The sequence below is a fragment of the Cololabis saira genome, chromosome 22 (assembly GCF_033807715.1).
Source record: "Cololabis saira isolate AMF1-May2022 chromosome 22, fColSai1.1, whole genome shotgun sequence".
Taxonomy (NCBI): Eukaryota; Metazoa; Chordata; class Actinopteri; order Beloniformes; family Belonidae; genus Cololabis; species Cololabis saira.
Window position 1 is genome coordinate 11,866,708 of NC_084608.1, and position 23,756 is coordinate 11,890,463.

Consider the following 23,756-nt stretch of genomic DNA (forward strand, 5'->3'; position numbering starts at 1 on the left):
TAGCCGACTATACAACTCAAGAATGCTATTATCCTGAAGTACCTCAATGCATTTTGCAAGTTGAATTTTTTTTACCTTTAAAAAAATGCTTTTCCCTTTACTTTTAGATTTGTTTCACAACCATATTAAGACATCACATATAGTATTTTAAAGTAATTATTTCCTTTTTTTATTATTGATAAAAAGCAGTTCCTTAAACTGAAAGCCGATTGTTATCAAAATTCACACAAAAAACACCTGTAAAAGCAACAACTACATTAAAAAAATGTAAAGAAACTTAACAATTTTATGCGCATATTATGTATGTATGTATGTATGTATGTATGTATGTATGTATGTATGTATGTAATGTATGTATGTATGTATGTATGTATGTATGTATGTATGTATGTATGTATGTATGTATGTATGTATGTATGTATGTATGTATGTATGTATGTATGTATGTATGTATGTATGTATGTATGTATGTATGTATGTATGTATGTATGTATGTATGTATGTATGTATGTATGTATGTTTGTATGTATGTATGTATGTATGTATGTATGTATGTATGTATGTATGTATGTATGTATGTATGTATGTATGTATGTATGTATGTATGTTTGTATGTATGTATGTATGTATGTATGTATGTATGTATGTATGTATGTATGTTTGTATGTATGTATGTATGTATGTATGTATGTAATGTATGTATGTATGTATGTATGTATGTATGTATGTATGTATGTATGTATGTATGTATGTATGTATGTATGTATGTATGTATGTATGTATGTATGTATGTATGTATGTTTGTATGTATGTATGTATGTATGTATGTATGTATGTATGTATGTATGTTTGTATGTATGTACACATACTGTACATACCAAGTAAAACATTTCTGGACGTCTTTTGAATTACTTTGGAACAACTTGAAGGCGTGTTTATCACTGTATGATGAAAGCCAGCTATTTATGTTCAAAATATGGTTATAACATGAAATACATATTCAAAAACTCTTTTGAAAAATAAGTCACTCATAATAACCCCTCTTCTCAGTGGGTGGAATGTATAATGTGCTTTATATACGTTTAAATTATGTAATTTTTACGTGTGGCGACTCAGATCCAACATGGAGGACCCAGTGCAGAGAGAGATCCATCAAGACTGGGCGAATCGAGAGTACGTAGAAGTAATTACATTTTAATCAATCATTACAAGCAGCATTAAGAAAATTACTGACTTCCTTAACTCATTTGATATGTCTTGTCGATCTCGTCTGGCCACCCTCAATGAAAAGTTGACAGCGATTGAGAGAAGGATTGAATACAGGCCGGAGTGACAAAAGGAGAAACCTTGACCCAGGACTCATCATGGGGATTCCCAACATCCTGGACTCATCCACCCCCCACCCTGGATTTTTGGACTATGTGTGCAGGACTCAACCTTTTTTTCTTATGTGGACCATTTTTATATCATGTGGCTGTTTTGTCTTATCACACATTTGTATAGACTTTGTTGGTATCAGTGACTCAAGAATCATCTTTACTTCAAAACAAAACTACGCTCTTTAAGTATTTGTTTCAGAAAAGGTTGTGGAGCTCAACTATGGATCTGCTATTACCATTATTTATACAATGTCATTATCAAATCAAATATTTATGAAAAAGGGGAACACTCCTGTGTGCCAAGTTGAACAAGTAAATGTAATCACTTTTATTAACAAAAAACAGAGCTTCTTGTACAGTAAACTCGTTGGTGATGTTACAGAGATTAAATACTGAAATAAAGAATAATCAATTAAAAAATAAATAAATAATAATAAAAAATTATGTATTATTAATCTCATCCAATTACCTATTTTTTGTATTTTGACAATATTATTCTTTTGCTTTGAATAAAATCATTATGGTATGTCACGTTATTTCTCACGCGATGGGCAATTATGGTTCTTTTTTTTTTTAAATTCTGTTTATTGATTTTCACTCTAATAACCAACATACAAAACATACATAACAAGCCCAAAACCCCCCCACCCCCCAAGGTCCTCAGCAAAAGTACTCAACAGAAAATATGTGAATACATAAAATAACTAGTAATAATAATCAAAAGTAAAGAATAAAAGAAAGAATAAAAGAAAATAAAGAAAATAAAAGGACTTAACTCAAGGGAAAAATAAATAAATTATTGTCATCTTATCTTTGTTCATGAGAATCATGGGGCAGATTGTCCATAAAATGTAAGAAGGGTGACCACGTGTCATTAAATTCTTAGAATGTATGTTAATGTGAAGACATCTCTTTTAACCACTGGGTGGAATTAGGACTGTGAACATCCTTCCACTTCAAAGCTATTACTCTTTTGACTTGTAACAAACAAAAATCTATGAGCTTTCTTTTCTTTGCATTTGCACCAAAGTCTTCAGGGTATACATGTAATAGACATAATCTAGGTTCAACAGGAATCGTACAAGGCAATTACGGTTCTTATCATTTCAATTGAATTTTAATTTTTTAATTAAAAGAATCAATACATGTTTATAAGCGGGAGTTTCGTGACAAGCCAGTTTCAGTATTTCTAAAGATGCTATTTTTAATCAGCGGAAAGCAGAGGGGGGAGTGACGTCACCGCCGCGGGAGCGCGCTCTGCTGGACGTGGCCGCGCCTGCGCGAGAGAGAAGAGAGGGCTGACTGAAGCGGCTGCAGCGGGAGGAAGCGCTCTGCACTCGCCCTGAGGACTCTTTCACACAGCATTTCCTTGAAAATGGCGTATCACAGTCCGTACCGAGCCCCCCCGCACCTGAACGCGCCGCCGGACCAGGGCTTTCTGTGGAATATCTTCCAGAGGTGAGTGGAGGGAGCTGGGGACGGGGAGACGGAGAGAGGGGGACCGATGATTTATGGTTCCGCGTTACACCGACGCAGAGCGGTGCGCGTCGCCGCGTACCCTACGGCGTAGGGTGCGTCGTACCTTCTGCGTCGATTCAACGCGGAACCATAAATCAGGCTTAAATATTTCATTGACAGCTCCTTTTTTTGCCTCGACTCTCGCGTCTTTTCAGTTATTTTTGCGTCACGGGGTCCGTTTTCAAATGAGTGACATTCCTAAGGTTAGATCTGAGTAGTGGGGATCCTCCTCCAGTGTCAGGTCTAGTACTGAGACAGCATATGCAAAACTATCACACTATCTTATGATGCATTACTGCTACTATACCGTCGGCTCGTGGTTTTAGTAGCTTTAAAATGTGTTGTAATGGAGTCAGATGTAAGAATCTGACCCTGAACCTGCAGTGAGAGTTTCTAAACCTGTGTTCAAAGACCTCCACGAGTCCTTGAAGGGGTTTCAGTAGGTTCTCCCTGAAAAAGAAAGACAAAACAGTTCTCAAACTTCATTCATTTCTCCTTCACTCATGTGTTTAAGGACTTCTTCTGGCACATTAGCACCAACACAGACCCACATCGGTCAGTATAGGGTTTCCAAAAAATAGAAAATAAAGGAATAAATCAATATTAGATCCAATCACAGAGTACGAAACAAGAACATTAGGTGCATGTTATATTTCCACCCCTGTTGATGGGGCTTTCAAGCTCCTCTATTTTACCATACTCCGATTCTGACTGTCATCAGTGGTGACAGTCATAGTAGTAAGCAGGCAGGGAAATGTTAATATGGTTTGGCCCCTGGTAATAATAAGCTATAGAGTTATGCAACACTGCAGAGGATTTCTCACCATTGAAATGCTGCAGTTCAAGCAAGGCTTGAACCAAGCTTAACAAATTATTTATGTGTGATGCAAGCTTCTAGGAAAAAAAAGAAAAAAGAAATCAAGCTGGACATTTTGTCCCATGAACTTCTTTTTTTAATTCAAATACTTGTATCGTTTCATTCACTGTCACCAAAACGGCACAGAGACTGTGATGACTGTACGAGTATGTAATCACAATGAGGGCGGTCAGACATGTACAAGCATTACGACTGTCATGAGACGTGTGTGCTCATATGTGCTTCCTCATCTGGGGGCCCGGTTGTGAAAACCTGGCAGCTGCGCTGGAATTCCCTCAGTCATGTGATCAGAGTCAATAGAGCATAGTTGAGGAGGAGGAGGAGGAGAAGGAGTGTGTGTGTGTCCTGAACACACAAACACACCTACCAATTCATGACTCACCGGCCTTCTGCTTATAGGAATCCATTCATACGTTGTAACTCACTTTTTCCTGTGTTAAACCAAGTGGGAATAGCAGATTGGAGAATAATATGCATAATCTTTTCACACATTTGAACGTGAAGGGAATCTGTATCATGTTGCAGTTTACTAGTAACCTGAGTTTATGTATTAAATGTATTATATTCCATAACTTAATGCTTGATTGATCATCTCATTTCCCCTATTATCTGCTTTCTAATCAGTGATGACGGTATGTTAAATATGTTTGGTCCCAGCCCTCTACATGTAAAGATCAACTTCTGTTTTGGATCAACAACACAGATTTGTTGCTATGATGGAAAAACATCACATTCACTGAGTGCCTGGTAATACTGACTACTTGAACTTCAGAAATGGAAAACTGGACTCAGATTTTTTTGTTTTTTTCCATATTTCTTTAAAAGTAGCTTTTATTTTTTCCCCGCTCTGCCCTAGCCGGACTTTTGAATCTGTTTTTTATGTGGAAAGCAGAGTGGGCGTTGTTCCCTAGCTGTTTCCAACCAGATTGTTTAATGGGAAAAAGTGAAACATAGGAAAATATGAGCAGATTAGCAGATTAACCCAGTCAGTCGTGGCAGTTTTATGTTGTGGTCCTGCGACGCGTGCACGTCCTGTGTTTGACGATGTGAGCTGGAAACACCAGATGGTTTCTGTTCTGGAGGCAAGAGGGAGTTTTAATGATGCGCTCCCGTTTTTCTTGTGGAGGTTTTTTATGCCTGAGGTGGAGTGGGTTACTAAGAGGAAGATGGGGAAATGGAAAGAAAAGTTACTGCTACTCTCTCACATACACACCTTTTGAATTAATCTGTTGGTGCTGGGTAAAGGTTGCACCCACCCCACAACTGCTCTCCTTCACTCTCACAAGGACTTCATTTATGAAGAAACAGTTTTCTCCTCTAGCTAGGTCTCTTTTGTTTATTTTTCTTAAATTAGACGGTTTGAATTTCGCACACACATGTATTTGATCACTACATAGGAAACCATGTGAGGTTCAGAAATGGCGAGGTTGGATAACTGTAATGCATCACAAAAAGAACCAGTCTCTCTGGGATGGCCCGATTTTTTTTCTTTTTCTTTTTTCTCTGAGCGTGTCATTGGGGTTTTCCCGTCTCCTCCCCTCCCTCCTCATCTCTCCTGGTACTCAGACTGTGCTTGTTTGCTGAGAACTGTCAGCGGGTTAAATTAGGGAGGTTGCTATGGAATAACTGAGTCACTGCATGTTTGACCAAACAGCATTTCAGCGCCACCTGAGAGCTGGTATTTGTGTCACAATCCAGGCTCTTAATGGTTTTAAGTCTGTACGTAATCAGAAAACTCACAGCTCTGTTTAGCAAATTTACTTGAGATGTTAATGCATCTTAAAGGTAGTAGCTGTATGACGTAACAAGTCTCTATTTTCTTCATTTACTAGAAAGCTGGCACTCTGTTAGAGTATTGTCAGCCTTTATCGTCCCTCCATAGTAGTAAAAACATACTGTACAATGCACTTGTAGTCCTAATCAAATTTAAAGTTTAATACTATGATTTCTTTTGAGCTACATTTCCTGTTAAGCCCTTTAATTATATGTGTACTCAAACAATGAGCGGTGTATAATACAGGAAACGGTACAGTTATCCAGATGTATTGAGTGTCACCCACAGAAGCGTAATTAGTCCAGTACTCCGCTACTGTTTCATCATAGCTTTTTATAAGAGCCACACACAAAGTTAGTGTGATTAAAGCTGGAGCAGTCACGTAACTATTCGGTCAAAAACCGGCAGCAAATATGAAAGCACAGCGGTTAGTTCTGTTGATTAATGCCACAGGTTGATGTCCTTCAAGGACGTTTCATCTGAATGCCTGCTTAAAAAACAAGCTCTAGCATCTGAGATTCTCTAACACTGACCCTGTACTCTGTACTGGCCTCAACAAAGGAAACATGCATGTTTATCAACACACAGACACTGAACTTGGCCTGCAGGTACGAGCGTACAAGCAGCCTTGTGTTTCCTGATCATAGAGCTTCATTCATTGCCCGCAGTGCTGAAACACTAATGCTTGCTGCCCAGGGGGATAAAGTTTCAGTTGGCGAGTGCTCATCCGTGTATGCTATTGTGTGTTGGAGTGTGTGTGGGTGTGAAGTGGTTAAAGCAGGCGATATGTAATCTGTCTTTTCCTCCCCAGGGTTGACAAAGACAGAAGTGGAGTGATATCAGACTCAGAACTTCAGCAAGCCTTATCGAATGGTACGTGTCCATGCGTCACAAATGTAATCTTTTTCTTCACATTTTCATAATTTGTCCTTCCTCAGTTTCCTTTTGTCCTAAAGTCTTCTGTCTTCTTTCATTTTAACCCCATTCTGTATTATTTCCTTTTTATGTCTTTCTTTTAAGCTCTCTGCCTCTTTCCCATCTTCTCGAAACACATCATTGGTCTTTGCCGCTCTCTGATTTCAGGAGCTGCCAAGCTTTAGCAGAAAATGGTTTTGAGAATGTATTTTTATCCCTGGTTGGCAGGTGAATTGGATGAAAAGTAGCGTGGTTTTATTTTTATCTCGGGACAAAAGAGAACGAGGTGAAAAGTTTGTCATCACATTGTTAAAGGATGTTCATCAAGAGATTTTACTTTAGTGTCTGTTTAATGAAAGAAAAATAAAACACAGTCTTCATATATAAGATTACGGGATTATGGGCTTTAAAAAAAATACCTTTCCACTCAAAAAAAAAGTTGTAATTTATTGTGATAGTGCCTTGTATTGTCATAAACTGCAGGTGTTGTTTGGGCTAAACTATTTTACTCTACAGTGGTATCACAGTGTTGCATCTAAGGCTTGTGTTGTGTCTATAACTGGCTACGAACTACAAAGGAAAAGTGTTCATTAACAAACTCATCCACAGTCACCTGGTACTGGATGCCTCTTTATTATCAAATCCAACCAAACTCGCTGTGCAAAATTGTGTTGGACGCTGGTGTGGAGAGGGAACTCATGTTGCCAAACGTGTTAATTTAAGGACTAAGTTATTCGAGTGATCAGACATTTCTGACATCAAACATGAAACAATAACAAACTATAATAAAAAGAAGTAACAACTTCCTGAAGAACATCATGTTTTGTTGTATGTTGATGAGGACACAGTTTTTATTTTCTGTTTTTACTTCATTTTTTATGTCTGTTTTGTTTCATGTTGGTGACTGTGTCTCTGTTTTATTATAGCAATTAGTCAAGTTGCATTTATTCACTTCTAGCTGATGCATATTTTCCATGAAATGCCAATAGTTAGCTTCAAACTTGCTTTACCAGTTAATTGAAAAATGCCTTAGATCGCTTTGAAATACATTGCGATAATAGCAGGCTTGTGGCAAGTTTATGTCTCAAAGAATGCACTGCACTATTTATGATTCAACTGTTCAATAACCATAACAAGATAATGCAGATCTATTAAACATTTAGCTGTTTTTCATTTTTGCAATGATTGTGTTATCTTCAGTTATTAGTCTGCCTGACTGGGGCTTCTCTCCTTAAAGGTTAAAATCAGTCCCCGCCAGGCTGTGGCACATTCAGTTCAGTTAAAACCACAATGCAAAGTGAGAGTTTAGCCAACAATTCAGCTAATTTAAAAGCATTTCATTTGTTTCCAGTGTCCGTGAACGATTAGGAAATTACTATAGTGATTATGGTTATAATTCTATGGCTCAATCAGCCATGTATAAACATATTTTACTTTCAAAAATAATTAATCTGTACGATTATATTCTCTTTAAAAGCCCCATGCTGTGTTTTTAATGACTTAAAAATAAAGTTTTTTTTTTTTTTTAAATGAGCGGCTGGGTGAAAATCTGATTAAAGCCAGAGTAGAAATGATTGAAACGATCATTGTGAGAGTAACCCAGGGATGCAACACGGGGATTACAGCTGCTAATGATGGAAGTGCAGTCACTCTTGGGTTTGTGCAGCTCGGGAGGAGGAGGATTCAAACAGGATTAACTTATCACTTCACACAGCTCTTCCTTAACAAAAAGGAGAGCACTGAAGAGAAGTACTGAATAGGTGATGCATCTTTTCTGCTTCGTCCTGGTGAAATAATTCAGCTTTGATTGAGAGCAGCTGCCATATCAGAGCAGTGTCCTCTTCACCTCACGCAGACCTCCGCTTACCAACACTGCTGCTTGACCTCGCTTGCAGTGAGGCAGCGGGGTTAAACCATACTCATTTTTCTTTTAAGATTTGCTCGCCCAGAAACTCACGCACAGGTTGATGTTTGTTTCTTTGTATTAAATTACCTGTCAAGTTCGTGTCTGAATTTTGCAACAGCTTTTCAAAGACTTTTTAGGCAGGTCGCACTCCGCAGAAACCCATTTTTCGGGGCACTTCAAAGGGGGGAGTAAAAAAAAGCCCGTATTGAAGCCAGCAGCAGTGAACGAAGCCGTTATCAGGCTGCGCAGCAGCTCTGGCTCAGCATACTGATGAGTGTCTGAGCGTGCATGCACAGACTTGTGTATCCATCAAGAGTATGCCTGTGTTTCTTGTTTCATCCAATTGTTTGCCAAGGTTTGGCATATTTGTGTGTTCCTGTGTGCGAGTGTTGTGTATACAGAGCTCGTACCTCGCTGTGTTCTTGTAGACAACAGCAGGTTTCCCGGTCCAGTCCCTGCCAGTTCATTAGGCTCGTTGCGATATGAAACAGAGCCCGTGACGCTGAACCCGCTGCACTGCATCCTGTCCTGCAGCTTGCGTGCTAAAGCCACCAGTCCTGCCAGCACTGTACAGCCTGTCAAAGCTCTGCAGCTCATGCCATGCATTAACCAAGCCATGTCTCATCATCATTATTATTATTATTGTTATTATTTCTTTTTTCAGTTCAGTGAATCTCCATCACTGTTCTGGTTGGTAGAAATTCTCATTTTTCTTTTGATGCGTTTTGCATTTTCTAATTTCAGAAACCACTCCATCATGAAGTTGTATCTTCTGAATGCATAACTCAAACAAATTAAATGTTAATGTTGATTAAAACTCACAAATAAGTGGCTAAGTTTTCAAACTAAAACTCTTTCTTCAAGATTAACTCTCATTCAGCATCCTTCAGTGTCCTTTACTGTTTGTCCTCTCTCACTCAAAATCTCGTTTCTCTCACTTATCTTCCTTTCCTCATCCCACTATCCATCCATGCATCACTTTGTCCTCCCTGCCCTTTTCCGTCTCAGTTCAGGATGGTTCCTGATCAGACCTTGATTGGCTCTGTGCAGGTCTGCGTTGGGCGTCTTCCTTGTAGAAGCTCGGCCATATGTTTATAAACGAGGCTTTTTTTTGCCGCTCCATCCTCCCATTTGTCAGTGCTGAGCAGATATACAACTTTCTGCTTGGCTCCCCTGCTGTCCCACGCACACAGATTTACACTCACTTTAGTTATTTCTTTAAGCATTTAAAAGCAGCAGTATTTTTAAAAAGCTGCTGACATGCAGAACTGCCTGAACGGCAGGGCTTGATCAGCAACGCCTTAACGGTTCAGCGTTGGCACCGGTTTCTAGACCTCTGCTCTCCTTCGGTGGAATGAGATGAAGTCAGCACTGATATTTACCATTCAGTGGAAAGAATATCATGAACTCTTCTGTGATGCTTTACAAGGCCTGTTGTGACTGGTGGACGGGATCATGTCTCATTCGCTCATTCTTTTAGACTGTGTCATTTTTGAATAATGGTCTGATCCTTCCTTGAACCTGTTGTATCTTTTCCTGTGTACCGTATTTTGTGGACCATTAGGCGCACCGCATTATAAGGCACAATATCAATGAACGGGTTTATTTTCATACATAAGGCGCATGATAAAACATGTATAGAGAAATAAAACAGTCTGGTAAGTTGAACTTTATTCAACTCGTTCACAATAACTATCCAATATTGTTCAGTTGTAACTAAAACAGAAAAATACTCTCACATTTTAAATCATTCGTCTTCCACAAATCCACTAATAAAAAGTGGCGGAGGTCAGCGACGTACTACGTCCTGTTCTCTGATTGGTTCATTGTTGCCAGTGACTGCGTTTACATGCAGTCAATAACCCTTTTTAAAACCCAAATATTAGCAATAACACGGTTTTGCACGGCCATGTAAACACCAATAACCCCTTTTGAATAACCAGAATTTGCTCATATTCAGGTTTTTAAAAACCCGAATATGACCCCTGGGTTACTCCTTTTAAAACCCGAATATTCGGTCATGTAAACGCCTAACGGAATATCCCCATCAAACAGAACAGGAATTTGTTTTCTGCGCATGCTCTGTTCACAAGGAATCCTGGTCTTTTGAGTCCAGGAAGTTCTTATAAACACGGAGAAACGCAAGACCAGGAGGAGACTAATCACTTCATAAATGTAATGAAAGATATGAACATTTCTGCATTTGTAGACGGTAGAAAGTACCGGGATAGCGAGATTTACAAGAAGGTGAGCGAAAAGTTGTGCGAAGCTGCATTTGTTTTGAATTTGGATACAGGAAGAAGAAGCGGAAATGACGGTAATTGCGTCATCACGTTCTCCGCGCGTCGCTGGTTTGATCCAGATATCCCGAATGATTAATCACCATGTATACAGGGATAGTCCTGTTTGCTCACGCATGGAAACGGAATATTCCGAATGTCTCAGTAACCGGAATATAAGCAATAACCCGAATTTTGACTGCATGTAAACGTAGCCACTGATGGCGGACACCTGAAGTTGGTGTGAGGTTGGAACAACATTTGATTATAACTGGATTATGATGTAGATTTGAAAATTGGGTTTATGCAAAAAACGTAACGTTGGTTTGACGTCTAATTAAAGTAAGGTAACATGGACTAGTTGTTGGATGATGGTTGCTTGCCAGCGCTATATAATTAGTATACTTAGTATAATTAGTATAGTTATCTAACGTTACAAACCAAGCCAAGGGCTGACTTTAATGCGTCACCTGAATGGTCTGATAATCAATCAAGCGGAGCGGCTTCTCACTTACCAAAGTTGCAATAAAACTGAACCATGTTTTTGAGTGTGTACCTCATAAAATTGGTTTGAGATCAGTAAACACAACAAAATTCCTACCTGATTATAAGTGGCACTGCCGGTTTTTGAGAAAAATTAAGGATTTTAAGTGCACCTTATAGTGTGGAAAATACGGTACTTCACAGAAGAGGTGACTGACCCGGTGTCTGGTACCTCATAAATGTGAGACCAATGAGCAGTGATTAACAATTTACAAAACATTTAGGTCACTTTCTTTCTTTCTTTTTTTGACTGATAGGTAGGATTGAGAATATATAAATCCCCCCCGCCCATTTCTGTGTCTTGTGTTGAGAGAGACGCGCTTTGCCTTTTGAAATACAGCTACTCTGCACAGCAAACGCCCAGATAAGACAAATGATTATCCCTCGGGAATTAAATAGTTACTACGTGCAAATGAGAAGTTTAGTTTAGATGACAAAGTAAATGAATAGACTTTAACAGTTGGAAATGAAAGTCGGCCCCACAGATCACAGGGTGTGCCTCCCTTCACCCAGGCTTGTTCTGATACATCCGATCCCTGGGGACTTTAGGATGGAGGTGTATGATTTGTGGATTTAAACTGATACAGCTGAATAAACTGAACTGTAGCAATAAGTCATTTTTTCACTGTAAACCCTCCAACTTGGTCAGACGGGATGTGGTTCATGTGTTTTTGGGTTCAAATCTGTGGATCAACTCTGTGACCTGTATAGCTGAACATTCAGAAAGTGTTTGGAAGAGTTAATATGAATGTCCGCCGGCGTATGTAAAGTATTTAAGTACAAGAGTCCCCCTGAGCTCCCCCGCGGCCGTTATACATTTGCTTACACTAGTTTTTCCACAGACTTGCCTTCTTTTTCACCTTTTTTCGTTCCTTCTTTCCCCTCCTCCCTCGTCTCCGTACTTCAGTCCACATCACCGTTGGCAGTGTGGTTTGCCAGTGAGGGAGTCCAGTGTATGGCGGGACAGAGCGCGTATTGTCTGTCAGACGCACACAAGCTGACCGCCTCACACCGAGCAGCCGCAGTCTGTCTAGCACAGCGTTCACCGTGACCTCACAGCTAGATCCTGCTGGGAAATGTTTGTGTGTGAGTCAAAGAATCAGTGCTTACAAAGATCACAGCTTGTAAATATATTTTTTACTCTTTTATTGCTGGAACAACATTAATGCAGATGCCAGTTCTTCTCCGTGTACAGGACATATTTGGAAATGTGCTTGTCTCAGATAAAATATTGGTAAATACCTAGCGTCTTTGTCTCACCTTGCGGGTTTAACTAAAAATAGAACATTTGAAGGAGCTCGTTAGATGTTTAAAACCGAATTGATGGTATTAAATAGGCTTTGTAACGGTTGACTTGGTTGAAACGGGTTATGCTCTCTAGAAGGGCTCTGTTGCACATCACTAACAAGATATGAACGATGGTTCAACCCTTGGTCTTTTTTATTATTAGATTCATTTATTTTATTAAATTATTTAACATTGAGCACACGCCTGGCTCTCACAGGGACAATACAACTTTTGTTAGTGCGTTCACATGCGCATTTGCATCGAGTATCTCACTCACTACATGAGGGAAGAATATCAATGTGAATTTATTAACATACATGAACCAGTCCCTTTGATATCAGGTTAATTTACATTTTCCAGGGTTAAAATATGCACAAACATGATTGACAGTCTTGTTTTGTCCTGCTGTTGGTGCTCCATGATGTTTACATTTAATTGCTTTTGTGTCTTTCTTTTTCTTCTCTTTTCTTATCCTCATGTGAGTTTGACTAAATCCCGCCTGAATCCAGTTGAGTCCAGTTTAATGCGGTAATATTAAGGCTCACCTGAAAGTTTCTCAGTTGGACTTTGATCTGATTGATGATTTAACAGTTCAATGATACAATCAAAGTGAAGCTGATAATGTGGCCAGGAGAGACCAAATGGTAAAAATGAATTATAAGACGGTTTAGACGTGGAAAAATTCGTTGGTAGCTTTCCATTAACAACAGGAAAACCCCACAATATTCCCTGAAATAAATAGAGACTGATAAAATAATAATAATACTAAAATTTGACTAAGTGACAGTCAAACATTGCCTTTCAGATGTTTCTCAACAGAATTAATTGATTAAAAACAAAATGATGAAAGTGGCCTTGGAAAAAAAGATTGTCAGTGTCCTCTACTTAGCATTTAATTTCACAACCTTCTGAATTTAAATCGTTAAATCGTAATCGCGATTATGTAATTAGAACGATGTTAAAACGTGAAAATCGTAAAATTGATTTTTCACTTTTTTTTTTTTTTAACCTTGGCTGCACACATATTAATGATTGATACCATATTAATGATTGATGGAAATACCTCTCAATACCTGCGACAAGTGCCCCATGGAGAGGCTCTTTAGTGTAGGAGGGGGCGTTGTAACATGCCACCGGGCATCCCTCAAGCCAGATGCGGTAGACCGGCTCGTGTTCCTGCAAAAAACTTGCAAATGTGAACAGCAAATGTAATGACTGACATTACACACCTCTACCTCCTTCATGGGTTGCATTATTATTTAGCATGAAAGACCCAGTTTAGTTTAATTAGAAAATGTCTTGTTTTATTTAATTGGAAATATAACTTACAGTATGTTTGCAAGTGCTGATTTGCTGATTTTTTTTTTTCAGAGATAAAACTTTATATTTTATTATATTTTTTAAAACTTTTTTTCAACTTATTTTACAGAGTTTTGCACTTTATTCATTTATTTTCGGTTTAATAAGAGCAAAGTTTGCACTTAAAGCCCAATGGGGCAAATGTTCAATAAAAAAACAGCATATTTGAAATCATTTCTTTGCCTTTTGTCAATTCACAAAATAATCGTAATCGAAAATCGGATTTTGAGAGAAAAAAATCGAGATTTTATTTTTGGGCAAAATCGAACAGCCCTACTTCTGAGGCAATCGTAAAGCGATAGTTGTAACTGTGAGACTTCTTCACCTGTAGACGGGTAGGTTAGTCCACTCCTCATCAGAGGTTTGAAGGGTTCCTTCTCCAGGCTGAATGTTTCAGCTCTTTCCACAGAGGTTCAGTAGGATTTACATCAGGACTCATAGTTCAATGTTTTGTTCTAAGTCATTCTTGGGTGTTTTTGGTTGTGAGTTTTGGTCCATTATCCTAGTGCAGGACTGATCACCTGAGAACAAGATTTCTGACACTGGGCAGCACATTTGTCTCTGGAATGTCTTTGTGCTCTAGAGGTTTTATTGCACCTCCACAGATTCAAGACAGCTGGTACCAGATGTCCAAACCTCAGTCTCCATGTTTCACAGTGGTGCCCTTTAAACGTGCTTGTCTAGAATTGTCTTTATCTTCTTCTGGTCCATGTTAAGTGTGGTGAACACCAAGATACCAAGCCCACTCTTACCAACTAATTTATAGAGGACAGTTTCATTACTCTTTTTTTTTTTTGTGTCGCTAGTGGCCTTTTATTGGGAAAATAGGTAGACAGGAAATGGGCAGAGAGAGAGGGAAAGACGTGCAGTAAAGAGCGACAGGCTAGGACTCGAACCTGGGAGGACTACAGCCTCTGTAAATGGTGCAGACTCAACCCATTGAGCAACCCAGGGCTCTTCATTACTCATTTTTAAAGATTCTGTTGCACCGCCATTCAAAAGCAATGTCTGATTTTCAGTGAATTATTGTTTATAATTACTTTTGTCAGTTTTGAATGATCTCCATTGCTTTTTTCTTTCTTTAATGAAAGGGTTCCAACAAATTAGTCCACACGTGTATCTTGTGATATCTGATATTTGTTGCATAGTCCTCCGCAGCAGATAAAAATGAATATAGAGTACTGGCCGAACCCAGTAAAAGCCTCGGTCCTCGTCCCAGAGCTGCCTAGACAGCCTCGCCCAGCAGTAAAACAAAACAAGTAAAAGGCCAGAAATTATGAGCGTCTCCAGGACTACGTGCAGTTTTTAGCATCTAAAATCTTGTTAGTTGAGTCCTTAAATTAATTTCAGCCCTTTTATCATCGATCCAGACACTTTAACAAAAAACCTTTTTTCATATTATAACGGCTCTCCTCCTGTCATATTTTGTATCGTTCTCATTCGTCTGTTTTCTTGGCTCCCTTTTCTCCTGAATGAGGCCACAGTCTCTTTTCCTCGGGCCAGATATTGACCTGTTGCCTCCTCGGCCATAAGGACAGCTGGTGACTCAGCTAGAATTTAGATGCTCTGATAAGTGTCAGCGACTTAAGAGCCGAGTGTGAGGCAGCATATAAACGTAAAAAATACCCAGCCCATTCATTCTCTGAAGGTATAAATGACAGGTTTATTCATTTAGAGTTGAAGCTGGTCTTCAAAGTGAAAGTAACTCTGTGTTTTGGGGAAAAGGACTATAAAGTAATCCCTAAGATCATCCTCTTCACCTGCTTTTTAAATCTGTCTGTTGTGGTGAAATATTGCTTTCTCTTTGGTCATTTTAGCATTTGCTGTGAGTTTCCTTTGCCCTCCTCTCTCAGTGCCTCTTCATCGTGGCTGTTCCTGTGGGAACTGAACCCGACCTCTGGTTTTCTGTTGTCAATACACAGATCATTGCTGCTTCACTAGCAAAAGGTCAGGCAGTACGAGAGGAGGAAGTGGAAAAAACTGGAGTCTTGAAGCAAAACACATATATGGGATGAAGTGGCATGCAAAGGTTTTTCCATCGCTGTGTTTATGTGGATAGTGTGCTTAATCTGTTATACTACTGCATAAGACTGTGCTTGTACTTTATCCTATAGTTCTGATATTTTTGGGACGCTACATTCACCTCTCTTGTGAGGGGCAGATATTTGATGTTGTATTCCATGTTCGTACCCAAATTGAGGTCAGGGCACCACAAGCACAACTCGTCAGATGTGGCTATTTGTAAGCATTTAATATCTTCTTTATCGTAGAAGTAGTCAAATGTCCTTCTTCATAACAGATTGTTAGCATCAATGATGTCAGTAAGGACATTAATAACTGATAAACTCAGTGTTAGTGGTACAAAACTTTCTGCTTTCTCACTTCCTGACTGGTGCAGCAGCATCACTGCCTCCCTGCCTGGGGTCAGAGTAAGAGTATCTACATCAGTTATCCAATCCTGACATTGCACATCTTTGCAAACTTTCATACGATTATCCCAGAAATACTATTGATGGGCTCCACTTAGGGCTGGGGATCGATTCAAATGCCAAGAATCGATTCGATTCCGATTCTTAAGATTCAGAATCGATTATCAAGATTTGATTCGATCCGATTCGATTCCGATATTGATTTGGGTTAGTGTTATTAAAACTGTTTTTTGAGCTGTTGCATGAATTATATGACTGTAGTTATGCAAAATATTATTACTAGTATTATATTGAGATTAAACAGCAAGTATTGCAGCTAATGATGCTGTAAGGACCAATCAGCTCCCAGAATGCTGATAGAACTGCTTTTAGAAACATCATGTGGGTCAGAATTACCAAACAGATCCAGGGAGGAAACAGAGACGGATGAAATTGCTTTTATTTTTTCCCACATTCAATTTTTATTTGTTCCATTTTCGGTCTATTTTGGTTTTTAATTTTTGAGCATTTGGTTTTTAGCATCTTTTGCAGATGTAACCCCAAGACAGTGTATAAAGTAATGAAATATAGACAATTTATGCAATTATAACACTTTAATGTTTTCATACCTTTAAACATATTTAAAGGCAAAAACATGGCACCAGTTATTCTCGTGTCCAACAAAACATTCCTTTTTTGGGGATAACAAGATCCTTTTTTAGACGTATGAATCGATTTTTAGGAATTAATATGAGAATAGATTTAGAATTGAGAAATCAATTTTTTCAACACAGGCCTAGCTCCACTGCAGGTCTATAGCGGGAGAAAGGAGTTTGTTGTTTTTGTTCATTTCTTTGGTTCAGTTTCTTTAAGTCATCTTTGTATCCTCCTGTTCAAGCTGTTTTCTTATCTGTCAACAGTGTCTTCTGATTGTAACAATCATACAAAGTGGAGTAGTTACTCTGGGTATTTTTTTTTTGTATTTTTTGATGGGATTTTAACCTGGTTCCTCTGATTCACAGGCACATGGACTCCTTTCAACCCGGTGACGGTCCGCTCTATCATTTGTAAGTAACCGCTGACGGGGACATGCCCAGCTCTCAGACACTACCTTTATGCCAAGGCCACTCATGTTGTTTATTTATCTCCTTGCCATGACAACCAGATTAAGCCATTAAGTTGTGAAGGCAAAAACAAACTTGTCTTTTGTGTCAGGGACTGCATTCCTAGTGGAAACCTACAGCTATCAATAAAGGAGAAAAGAGCCAACATCTGCAATAAAATGGAATGCTGTTCATAAAGTTTCCTCCGACTCCAACTATCGATCTTTCTCTGTTTGCAGTTTTAGATTAAAAAAAGAGTCTCTGCAGTGTAGTTGAGCACTTGGATGACAGCTCGTCCATTTTAGGTCTGACTTTAATTTAACTCACAGGTGCCAATGTGGATTTGTAATTTTATTTCTGCTTCAGAATGTAAACAAATGTAACTGAATTGGTTTATCTTGAATCTGCAGGTGTGCTCCAGCTACTGCTTTCACTCTGAATGAAAACATGCTGATGTTTTTGCAATACTTGTGTATTTTGCTCACCATTTGTTGTATAACTTCAAAAGTAAATCCCTGTAATTCCATCCGTTTCCCGGAGTACCATTGGCAGTAAATCCATTGTTTCATAGTCCCTCAGCAAGAAGCATATCCAGTGATAACACTCCCTTTGTTGGGAAGTAATTGGACTGAGCCTCATGGGGGAGAGGAGTGTTGGTGTGGGGAGCTGTTTCCTTTCGTTATACAACAGCCTTATGAGGCAGCGGTTGGTCAAGTGTGACTCAATCTGACCCGGTCCGTTACCTCTGCACTTCTGACGGCCCTTCAGAGTAGTTTGGGGTTGACACACTGGCTCTTACGTCACAGAAATGATCTTATCTGCTTTACATATCTGACACTAGGGATGGGCGGTATGGACAAAAGAATTTATCACGATAATTTCTGGCATTTTTCCCGATAAAAAAATACCAATTCAACTCCACCTTTGAAACTATAAATCTATCACCACATTCAGTCTTTGGAGCCCCCAAATCACTGCTCTAAAAGATACTAAATGCTACTAAACTACACCAATTAAATTGAATTGATAAAAACCAATTAAATGAGTCCACCTGTACTGCAAAACTGGAATGACTCAGATCCGCCATGTTTGTTACACAAAAACCTCATCAACGGGATTTTTTTTTTCTTTTTTTCTTTTTTTCTTTCTTTCTTTCTTTCTGGCTCACTTCCTTCCTTCCTTCCTTCCTTCCTTCCTTCCTTCCTTCCTTCCTTCCTTCCTTCCTTCCTTCCTTCCTTCCTTCCTTCCTTCCTTCCTTCCTTCCTTCCTTCCTTCCTTCCTTCCTTCCTTCCTTCCTTCTGTTTTCCCTTCCTTCCTTTCTTTCTTTCTTTCTTTCTTTCTTTCTTTCTTTCTTTCTTTCTTTCTTTCTTTCTTTCTTTCTTTCTTTCTTTCTTTCTTTTTTCCTTCCTTCCTTCCTTCCTTCCTTCCTTCCTTCCTTCCTTCCTTCCTTCCTTCCTTCCTTCCTTCCTTCCTTCCTTCCTTCCTTCCTTCCTTCCTTCCTTCCTTCCTTCCTTCCTTTTTTCCTTCCTTCCTTCCTTTTTTCCTTCCTTCCTTCCTTCACGTACGTTGTGCGTGGATTTAACGCAGAACCATAAATCAGCTTTACACAAAAACGTCATCAATGGGAATTTATCATTTTTACCGCGAGATGACAAATTCTTACCGTGGGGAATTTTTTTGACGGTATATCGTGAACGGTAAAATATCGCCCATTCCTATCTGACACTTGCGGGTAAATGTGTGTTTATAGCTGTTAACCGTGTACGTCATTCTCCCCTCCCCAGCCATGTTCGACAGGGAAAATAAAGGTGGCGTAAACTTCAACGAGTTCGCCGGCGTGTGGAAGTACATCACAGATTGGCAGAACATCTTCAGGACCTACGACAGGGATAACTCCGGTTTCATCGACAAGAATGAGCTCAAACAGGCTCTGACTGGATTTGGTGAGCTTGCAAGTATGCTCTTGTATTTAAATTGGATCCTGTTGGTGGAGGGCTGCGTGGCTGTCTGTTGGACTGTCCTCTCTCTGGGTGATCAGATCAGGTTTTTGTCTTGTCATTGGTTCAGTAGAAGTGTACTTGATACTTGGAGGAACATGTCAAAAGAAGGGTATGATAACTTTAGCTTAAGTTGTGTAGCTGCTTTAAGACTAAAGACCAATTCTGGATTTGTTCTCCTATTTGTTACAGCAACTGTGTGAAAAGCCCCAAGCTTTTATGGTGCTTTAATGAGGACCAGCTTAAAAAATTTAAATTTCTCTGCACTACATCATTTGAAAACTGCTTCTGAAATTCAAAGATTTTTTTTTTTTTTTTTAATTTGCATGTTTTTATCTATTTTATTGTTATGTGTTAAGCTGACATGAGTCATGGAGCTCAGTTGATGCCAAAACTCGTATTCGGTGTGTCCTTCACAGTCTTGTTAGTGATGGTTATCAGCTGACGTGATGTTATGGCCTCATTTGTTCAGCCGCAGTCGGTTTGAAAGTGCTCATCAGTGGACGTCATGAGAGACTTTTCTCTGTTTTGGTTTTGAGGAAACTAATGTTCCAGAAATTCCTCAGATGAAGAGAGCAGACAAACGGTTGATTGCCCAAACTGATCCAGTCTGTGTCCAAATAGAGACCAACCACAAATTAAAAATCCCTTTCCATCTGGACTGATCCAAAACAGACTGAGAAGTAAAATGTGGAGGATGTCTTGACTTTATCGCTGCTGTTTTTGTTTGCTTTTGTGTAGGCTATCGTCTGTCAGACCAGTTCTACGGCACTCTGATAGATAAGTTCGACCGGCAGAGGAAGGGACAAGTGGCCTTTGATGACTTTATCCAGTGCTGTGTTGTATTACAGGTAACACACTCTGAATAAACCACAACGAACTGTATTCATATGACATTGCTCATCCCTCCCAACACTGAACACACGGACTGTTTTTAGACTCTTCAACAACGAGATAAAACTGTTTTTAGCTCAAATTCTTCTCGAGTTATTGAACATGTTTCTAAGCTCCTGTTTAGACCTGGTATTAACATCCATCCTGAGTGATACAGTTATTAGTGGAAGGCTGCAATCATTTCACAGATCTCTGTGCAGATAAACAACTGCATGGTTTCCACCTGCAAAGACCAAATGCATTGTTTTTTGTTGTTTTTTTTACCTGCAGAAGGCAGCAAGCCACTAAACCATGCCTGCTTACCAGGAAAATGATTTTTCTTTTTTGAATGGAGGCCTATTTACATGGTGAAGGGTGCTAGAACAACAAACGAATGAATAATTGATCTGAAGGTGCACAGCTGTTTCTGTACCTCAACATAATTTTGTCTTGCAGGTTTATGGGCTGTTTTCCAGACCTGATAACTTTACCTTCAGCTTTCTATTTCTGATAAAACAGCAGTCAGTTTTTTCCACTACTATTTTATATAGACTTTTTTCTGACTGGGAAAACAAAGTAACTGATTTATGTTTTAAAGTTGGTCTTAAAAAAATAAAAGTGCATAATGTGTGATACTTGAAAAGGTCTGAAACGTTTGCATTGATACTGAAACAGAGTATACGTGTCTTAAGAGGAATAAAATAATATTCTGTTCTTCAGTTGAAGCAAAGTATGATGTTCTTAAGTGTGTTTAGTATTTGCATAAACATGACATAACGATGTTCTGAACCTTGATTATAAAGTCTCAGCCTTTTTAGTGTTCATCACCCATTTTACACAAACAAATAAATATTTACTTGGGGCCAATCCCAATACACCCCCTACTTTCTTCCACTAGCCCTCCCTCACTACCACTACCCCTTAAAAAGAAGCCACAGATTTTAGGGCACTTGAAATCTTCCCAGGGCCCTGTCCCAATACTCCCACTACTCCTACTTTCAGCACCACCACTAAAATCAGGAAGCTGAGAGCCAAAAGCTGTTTTAATTTCAGCTGTAGCGCTGTTAATATGCCACTTTATTAAGTTTTAATATTTTTTCAGGCGTAAAAGTTACTGTTAAGATCCCCAACCTGGGCTCAGTTTATCCAAATAACGCCTGTTAAGAAATTTGATCTGATGTTTTCGGAGATGATAAGAGCCGCCGGCTCGGAGCAGCAGCAGCCCGAGTACAGACGTGATCGTCAGGTCAACCTGCTCCGTCGTCCCGGGGGAGAAACCTGCAGCTCTGTGGAGAATTACTGCTGGCTGAAATAAATCATTTAGGAAGATAAATGTTGGTTTAATAGATGCAATCTAACAGCTGTAGCTACGCCTGTTAAGAAATTTGCTCCGAAATTTTCGGGATTTCTGCCTGCCGGCTCCGGAGCTGATTTATGGTTCCGCGTTTAATCGACGCAGAGCCTACGGCGTAGGGTACGGCGTAGGGTCTGCGTTGGTGTAACGCAGAACCATAAATCAGCCTTTATTCTGGCGAGGTTTGAAAAAGACTTCGCAACAACGGGCAAACGAGTGATAATGTACATTCACTGAGTGAATATTATGAAAGTAAAATATATATTTCTCGCTAGAAATGTAATCAAAACGCATTTTTATGCAGAAACTAACTCAAAACATTGATTTTATTCACTAAAAAATAAGAAATGTCCGCCATTTTTTTGATTCAGTCCGCAAATGACGACGAAAAGCATTCTGGGAAATGTTTCTGGCCCTAGTTCAACTAGTGAGCATCCGAAAACCCTCGATCCGTAGGGATAGATTCATAGCCACTACACTAGTTTTCTCCACTACCCCTAGGTGGAAAGAGGAATTGGGACACCACTACCCTCACGGGAACGTGCAAAATTTAGGGGTAGGGCTGAAAATTAGGGGTAGTGGGTGTATTGGGACAGGGCCTTGGTATTGAAAACGTTCTTAAATGTACTACTTTCTGTTTCTTTCTCCACAGAGGTTGACTGATGTGTTCAGACGGTACGACACGGACCAGGATGGCTGGATCCAGGTTTCATATGAACAATATCTATCCATGGTCTTTAATGTAGTATAACACACACGGATGACCACAGAAGAGCACAACTGGACACAACTGTGCCAAAGCTCCCATCACTCCAGATGTCTGCCACGATCCACACTACAAGATTTTTTTCTTTTTTTTTTCCAAACCTAGTTTTAGTCCTAGGTGGATTGTTTTAATATGAATTATGACATCAAAACAAGAAAATGGCAATTATTGTTGTATGTTCAAGAAAATCTTGTAGTGTTTTACTTTGTTGACAAATCTGAACAACGTTGGTGTTGGTGACTCTGGGTTGGGAAATATTATTGACACATCCGTCTTTCTGTCTGTTTATTGTTAACATTTTTAATGTCTTAACTCTGATACAGTTTAGAAAAAATATCTGTTGAGAATAAAATAATGCATTGTATATATGACTTAAAATGCATTGCATGATTTTCAGGGAAATTTAGCCCCACTTTAAAGCATGCTTTCCTTTTGTCTTTACTGCCCTATTTTGCTCAAAGCCATGTTTACAAAAGCTGTGAAAGCAGGTGATACTCTGCTTTAAAGTTCACTGACATGCCAGCTTACATGCCATATTTGTACAACTTTGTTTTTTAACAGCCAATCTTACAATGTTAGAACATCAGTTTTGTGGAGGGTAAGCATAATGCCTTTAGTATGGCTTATTTTTGTGCATGATGCCTTAAAATGTGTGCAAAAAAAAAAAAGACAAAGAAAAGAAGAAAAAGATAAATCTTTTATTAAAAAAATGGCCATCTGATACTGTGTTTGCTCATTATTTACAGGACACATCCAGTGTTGAAGGGTGTAATTTGACTCTGACCAAGATTTAAAAAAAAAAGTACTTTAATTGCAATACAAAGGTGCCTTAAAAAAAAAACTACTGAAACTGGCATTGACAAAGAAGTTTGTACCCCTAGAAAATATTGAAAATAATTTGACTCTTGTAGTCAGTCTGCCGGTATGTATTGTGGTGTTAATCACACTGAGCAGGCACCAGAGAACACAAAGGGGGGAGTTGTCTGAAAGAAATCAGGGGGTCAGAAAGAAAACTACAGACAAAATGGCTAAAGGTGAAGACTTAAGACCAAATCTTGATGGTAATCGGCTTGTTGCCGTGACTATATTTGCAAGAATGACCAACAAGAAAACATTGGACTCTGAATACAGTTTACTCATGAGGTGTGGACCAAAATATCTCTGTGCAGGTGCCAAAGTCCCACTGAGATACAGAAATCAATTGATTGCTGCGATTTACCACAAGAGGTTGTGCATGAAAATATTCAAGTTTAATAACCAATCATTTTTGTCCTGGCCAGTTTCATTTGCTTGAATTTTAAATGATTCTGTTAAACCAATGTTTAAAAGCAATGTCTTATTTTCAGTAAGTTATGTATTACTCCTGTCGGTTTCAAGTTATTTCGGTGACCATTGTTCAATTTTCTTTCTTTAAGGTA

The 23,756-nt window shown here is 39.0% G+C and overlaps 1 protein-coding gene across 2 annotated transcripts; it reads left to right on the forward strand.

Annotated features, from left to right (window-relative positions):
• The first annotated feature begins 2,658 nt into the window (after positions 1-2,658).
• On the forward strand, positions 2,659-23,059 carry pdcd6 (programmed cell death 6). 2 transcript variants are annotated; one of them, XM_061713078.1, is made up of 6 exons: positions 2,659-2,837; positions 6,360-6,421; positions 17,268-17,312; positions 19,133-19,303; positions 20,087-20,196; positions 22,225-23,059. In XM_061713078.1, exons 1-6 carry the CDS (start codon positions 2,755-2,757, stop codon positions 22,321-22,323), a joined length of 570 nt encoding a protein of 189 aa, XP_061569062.1. In that variant the 5' UTR covers positions 2,659-2,754; the 3' UTR covers positions 22,324-23,059. The 2 variants fall into 2 exon arrangements, with proteins under 2 accessions (XP_061569062.1, XP_061569063.1); XM_061713079.1 differs by having other exon boundaries at positions 19,133-19,291.
• Positions 23,060-23,756: the final 697 nt, after the last annotated feature.